Source organism: Octopus sinensis, linkage group LG26 (genome assembly GCF_006345805.1).
Source record: "Octopus sinensis linkage group LG26, ASM634580v1, whole genome shotgun sequence".
NCBI lineage: Eukaryota > Metazoa > Mollusca > Cephalopoda > Octopoda > Octopodidae > Octopus > Octopus sinensis.
Window position 1 is genome coordinate 3,773,301 of NC_043022.1, and position 6,771 is coordinate 3,780,071.

Below are 6,771 nucleotides of genomic sequence, written 5' to 3' on the forward strand. Positions count from 1 at the left end.
TAGACGTACACATACACACGTGTACGGATAAACACACACGCATAGGTGTAAATAAAGGTAGATATACAGAACGTGTGCGTATAAACATACACACAGTTGTAAATACATGTATACACACCTACAGAGGTGTGAATTTAAAAAAAAGCACGCGCACACAGGTATAATGTATACACATATATACACAGGTGTAATTAAATATACGCGCATACAAAGTTGTAATTAACGTGAGCACACAAAGGTGAGAAAATGAATACAAAAAATATACATAGAGGTAAGGAATACACACGCATACACAGGTGTACATAAATATATAAACACGCAAAGTTGTCAATGTGCGCGCATACACACAGAGAAGGGCGTAAATATATATATATATATACACACACACAAAATTTTAGATTAATGTACGAACAGGTGTGAAAATGTACACACAAACAAATGTGTAAATATATATACACACGCACACACAGATGTATAGATTCATACATACATACGTAAAGAAATATATTTCTTATACACACAGATGTGTATATATAGAGATGTAAATAATATATATACACGCGCACACAGATGTATAGATTCATACATACATACATACGTAAATTAATATACACGCTCACACAGATGTGTATAGAAACATAGCGATGTAAATAATATATATATATACACACACACACGTAAATGTAAATAAATATACACGCGCGCACACACAAACACGTGAATTAACGTACATACATCCAGGTGTAACTAAAATACACGCTCACAGATGCGTAAGTATACATACAGGTATAAAAAAAAAGTAGACACGCATACATAGACGTGTGATTGTATATATATATATATATATATATATATTATATATACATATATATATATATATTATATATACATATATATATATTATTATACATAATATATATATATATATATATATATTATATATACATACATACATACATACATAGGAAGAAACACAAATAAGAATAAATTTTAAGAACAACGATTAAAAGTTACAAAACAAATCTGTCAGGTAAATTATTAATTACTTTTGTTTCCATACCTGAGGAATTCCTGGAGACAAACATCACAGAACCTGTGTCCACAAGTTGTGATAACTACGGGATCCTTCATAGGAAGACGGCACAGGGGACAGATACAGCGCCGACTTAGTTTATTGACGAAAGATAAATTATATCCAGGCATTATTTAGTATTGGTGCCACTGGTAATTTTTAACCAAAATATCACTTTGGGATTTTCAAAATTATTATTATTGTTGTATAATAGTCAGTTGTTAATTATATCTTCCAGGCTGAAATCCTAGAATACATATATATACATATATATATATGTGTGTGTGGGGGTCAGTTGTTAATTATCTCTTCCAGGCTGAAATCCTAGAATACATATATATACATATATATGTGTGGGTGGGGGGGTCGGTTGTTAATTATCGCCTCCAGGCTGAAATCCTAGAATACATATATATACATATATATATGTGTGTGTGTGTTGGATTGTAAACTTCGAAGAGGGTTAACCTTAAGTTTTGTTATTAAATATACAAAGGCAACCGATTTATGTTAAAATTATTTAAAAAAGATTTGATATACATATGCAATAAATAATTGGTATCTCATACGATGAAATTCTTTTAAATAACTGTTTAATTACGAAATGTAATGAATTAAGACTGTAAAAAATGTGTACTTTGCGTCGGTAATCCGTCAACGTTTAATAATTGAGTTACGAAAAACATCTTTGTTTTTGCTTTTGGTGGGGGGTTCATACGAATATATTTGATATCATCCCGGTATGTATAAATAAATATATCCTCTGTAATTATTTATTTTATACACACACAATATATATATATTGGTTTCGTAACGAAAACTTAAGGTCTGTCTCATCAGTTAGGCATTAAAGTTCATACCTGTGGTTGGCATTGATATATATGTATCTATATATATCTAATATCTCCCCCACCACTGGCCGAAATTGCGATAGCTGTAAGGTAAACCAGGTAGGTATGTATGTATAAATATGTTTTAAGCAGTCATAAATATAAACCCCGGCATGTTTTTTTCTATACTCTGTAGGAGATAAAGGCTTCCTTCCCTACGACTGACGACTGACTGTCGCTACTTTTTCGCTGCCTGTTGAGTTGGTTTCTCTACTGACATCCTTCCACCCCTCTCTCTGGACGAAACTACTTACGAGCTGCTACGTCACTTGAGAGAGGGGAAAACTTAAGTACTTCGTTTTAATTGAGAAAATAATGAAAATAAAAATAAAATAACATTAAAAAAAACTACTCCACTTCCTCGTGATACCCTGTTGTGCTGTTATTATTATTATACCTCTTAGGGTTGATGGGGGTACCTGCCCTCAAAAACTGCTGGTCCTGTGCTTCTGTCAGAAACCGTTATGGTATTATTAACATCGGACAAAATGTTTAACAGCATTTCGCCCGTCTTTAAGTTCTGTGTTCAAATTCCACCGAGGTCGACTTTATTTTTCATTCATTCGGGGTTGATAAAATAAGTACCTGCTAAACACTAGGGTTCGATGTAATCGACTCGTCCTCTCCTTTCAAAAGCTTCTTCTGGCCCTGTGCCAAAATTTGAGGAAGGGTGGTAAACTGGGAGAACTGCTTGCTCGCTGGATAAAGTGCTTAGAGGCATTTCGTCCGTTTCCGACGTGGTCGGCTTTGCCTTTCATCCTCTCGGGGTCGATAAATAAGGTACCAGTGAAACACTGGGGTCGATGTAATCGACTAGCCTCTCCCACAAATTTAAGGCCTTATCCTTTAGTAGAAAGGATTATTATTACCATTATTATTATTATTATTATTACTATTATCATTATTATTATTATTATTATTATTATTATTATTATTATTATTATTATTATTAAGGCAGAATCGTTAGCACGCTGGACGTCGTTACTTTCTGAGTTCAAATTCCACCGAGGTCGACTTTGCCTTTCATCCTTTCGGGGTCGATAAATTAAGTACCAGTTACGCACTGGGGTCGATGTAATCGACTTAGCCCCTTCCCCCAAATTTCAGGCCTTGAGCCTATAGTAGAAAGGATTATTATTATTTTTATTATTATTATTATTATTATTATTATTAGTAGTAGTAGTAGTAGTAGTAGTAGTAGTAGTAGTAGTAGAAGTAGTAGTATTTAAAAATTAAATAGAAGAAAAGAACGGAAAAGTGAACTAAGTTGTAGGTAGGTCCTTGCGTGGGAGTGTTTTGTAAGGTATGAAGTAAGCAGGCAACATTTCTAAGGCGACCTTGTCATACACACACACATGGGTTTTCCTGAAGCATATTCTCCAATATTATAGAAATAGTGTATGAGAGTTCTGGTGAAGCTCTTCACTTATACACACACACACACACACAATATCTTTCCTCTCTCTCTCTCTCTCTCTCCTCTATATATATATATATATATATGTATATATATATATATATATATATATATATATACATATATATATATATATATATATATATATCTATTATATATATATATATATATATTATATATTACACATATATATATATAACACAACAGAACGGACTTTGTCAGTGAAAGGTCGCGGATTTTAGCGACGAAAATATTTTGACAATTAAACTTAAATGTTGAAGGGAATCGAACGGCTTTTGTGTGTTTCTTAAATGGCTTATAACACCTTCCACGCTGCAATTGTTTTCGTTTTCAGCACACGATCTCAGATCAAATACTTGCTATGCGAGTACATCTCCGTAATACTATATATATATATATATATATATATATATATATATATATATATATATATATATATATATATATATATATACTAACAATATAGGATGAAGTCCCTTTCTCTACAGAAAAGGATTCCATCAAAAAGCGTGGCAGTATATTAAAAAAAAACTTTACGGTTAAAGTATAAACAGCCCTTAATTATAAGATGTTTATATATATATAATATATATATATTATATAGTTAATCCAAACATGAAAACACAACAACGCGAGGACGTGGAACAAATATAGTATTATTGGACGCTCAGGAAGGAAGGGAAGAAGGAGGGTTTAACGTTTCGAGCGGAGCTCTTCCTCGGAAACACAGGAAAAGGGAAGATCCAGAGAAGGGAAGACGGAGGGAAAAAAATCGCCAACGGTACACACGCGGTCGTGTGTGTATGTATGTATAACTCAACAGAGAAGCAACTTCGTGAAACTCAACTTTTTCTCTGTGAACGTCACACACAAACACACATGCACAGACAGACACACACACACATGGTTATATATATATATACTAGCAGTATCGCCCGGCGTTGCTCGGGTTTGTAAGGGAAATAATTATATAAGCATTTTTAGAGAGTTACTTCCTTTATATAATAGCAAAAAAATGCATTAAAAATGGGAAAAAATTATGGTAATTTTTTTTTTAGTCGTAGACTCATCGTAGACGCGCGCTAATACCCAGAAGGGCTCGATATGAATCACGACTATAAGATACCCGGTTTTGGTTAAACTGCACCGCAAAATGTGGGAGTAGTTAGGAATCTAAATCGTAGGAGACAGACAGCACACAACTTCACTTTTATATATAAAGATATATATATATCGATACACACAGACGCGCACGCACACATATTCTCGTGTTTCAGTCCGCGAGATGTGGCCATGCTGGGTCACCGGCATTGTGCGCGTGTGTGTATGTATGTGCGTGCGTGTGTGTGTGTGTGTGTGTGTGTGTGTGTGTGTGTGTGTGTGTGTGTGTGTGTGTGTGTGTGTGTGTGTGTGTGTAAGTACATGTATGTACGTATATATATGTTCACCCACACTTACCTACACACCTCACAGAAGATAAAGAGTGTCTTATGACTTTTGTTCAAATGACAGAAATCAAATATTGAAATCCCTGACATAAAGTCAATAAGTGCCTTAAAATATGATGAAAGTGTATCAATGACAATGTGTCTTATAGAAACAATGGCTGCCGTCACGATGACGACGACGATGACGATGATGATGGTCGTGGTAATGACGATGTTGATGATGATGATGATGGTGATTGTAGTGGGTACGATGGTGATGATGATGGTAGTGGCGGTGGTGGTGGTGGTGTTGGTGGTGGTAGTTGCAGTAATGGTGGGACGATGGTGGTAGTGGTTGGGAGGTGGTGGTGGTGATGGTGGTGGTGGTGGTGAACTCTGACATTAGAGTAGAGAAAGAAGTATTCTCGACTAATAATATTTTCTTATTATTTAGTCCAGATCAACCCTAATCAAGCAAAACTCCAATCCCCCAAAGGCCATTCCAACCATTAACAAAGTACCGTAAATCCTCGAGTATAATCCGCATTTCCCCCAAAAAAATTTAAAGGTAAAAATCCCTAGTGCGTATTATACACGAGGTTAAAAATGAAAATTATTTTCTAAGGTATGTCCGAGTCTCTATTTGCCGTCCGGCAATGTTTATTCAGACGCATTTTGTGATGTCGAATGCGAAAATACCTTAAGCTAAGCCTGAAAGCAATGAAGTCATAAAAGAATCATCCATAACTTGCAGAAAGCAACAGTTATTAAACGTTATTACTGTTATTTCTTTATTTTCTGCAAACAAAATGCACAAAAAAGCTACACGTTTGCATTATGTTATATATACAATAATAATAAAGGACGTTACTCTATACATTTTTACAAAACCAAGAACGTCATATAGACCTCATTGGCTCAAGTTAGAGAAGGGATGCGTATTATACACAAGGTTTAGCATTTTCAGAGGTACAGCCCCTTAAAAACCACCTGCATATTATACTCAAGGGCTTACTATACCCGAGGATTAACGGTATTTGTATAGAAGTATGTATGTCTAATAAGTCCATTCTCGTGATTCGAGGGAGGTTTGGTTGCTCTTTTCCGTTGTTTCCCACATTTCAAAATGAAATGAAATGATTGAAACACAACCTGTGTATTATTTCTCAATTATTTCAACCAATTTCCCCCGCAAAAGTTTACTGTGCTAACAATTCACTTTATCTTTATTCTATCGGCGTCTTTTAGTAATCTACAATTACTACATGACTTCAGGAAACATTTTTTCACGCTGAGAGTTGCTGAAGCATGGAACAAACTGCCGGCATCGGTTGTTAGTTGTCGGAGCACTGCATCCTTCAAGACTTCCATGCTTCCTGAGATTCGCCAACACTACACTTGATTTTCTCCCCTCCATACACACACAAGCATGTATCTGACTCATACATTGTTCACTTCCCAGACATTTTTACATTACTGCATGTACTTTATATGCACTGTCTGACAAGTTGTGGTGCACCTGAACACTGTATACAATAATTTCATTATTATTAAACGTGTCCTCCCTTATCAGGATAGAAAAGTGTAATATGAGTGAGATGTGGCTGCTATTTCTAATACGTCAAGCGACAGCATAGAGGCAGTAATAAATGGTTTCAAATTTTAGCACAACGCCAGCAATTCGAGGGCGTGGGTAAGTCGTCGATTACATCAACCTCAGTTCTCTACTGTTACTTATTTTATTGAACCCCAAAGGATGAAAGCAAAGTGGACTTCGGCGGAATTTGAACTCGGAACGTAAAGACGGACGAAATGCCGCTGAGCGTTTTACCTGGCAGGTTAATGATTCTGTCAGCTTGCTGCCTTTTGCCTCCTTAATAATTATTTCTGCTCTAGGTACAAAGCCTTGAAAATTTTTTTTTGGGGGGGGGGGGCTAGTCGATT

The 6,771-nt window shown here is 35.3% G+C and overlaps 1 protein-coding gene across 2 annotated transcripts in view; it reads right to left on the bottom strand.

The window, feature by feature from the left end:
* LOC115224855 (TNF receptor-associated factor 4) overlaps positions 1-2,146 on the bottom strand; it is a 113,185-nt gene extending 111,039 nt beyond the window's left edge. Inside the window, exon 1 of one of the 2 annotated variants that reach the window (XM_029795803.2) lies at positions 1,061-2,146. In XM_029795803.2, the coding sequence (XP_029651663.1) occupies positions 1,061-1,203 (143 nt within the window). In that variant the 5' untranslated portion in view covers positions 1,204-2,146. The remainder of the gene's footprint in view (positions 1-1,060) is intronic. The other variant, XM_029795804.2, reaches the window with a different exon arrangement.
* Positions 2,147-6,771: the final 4,625 nt, after the last annotated feature.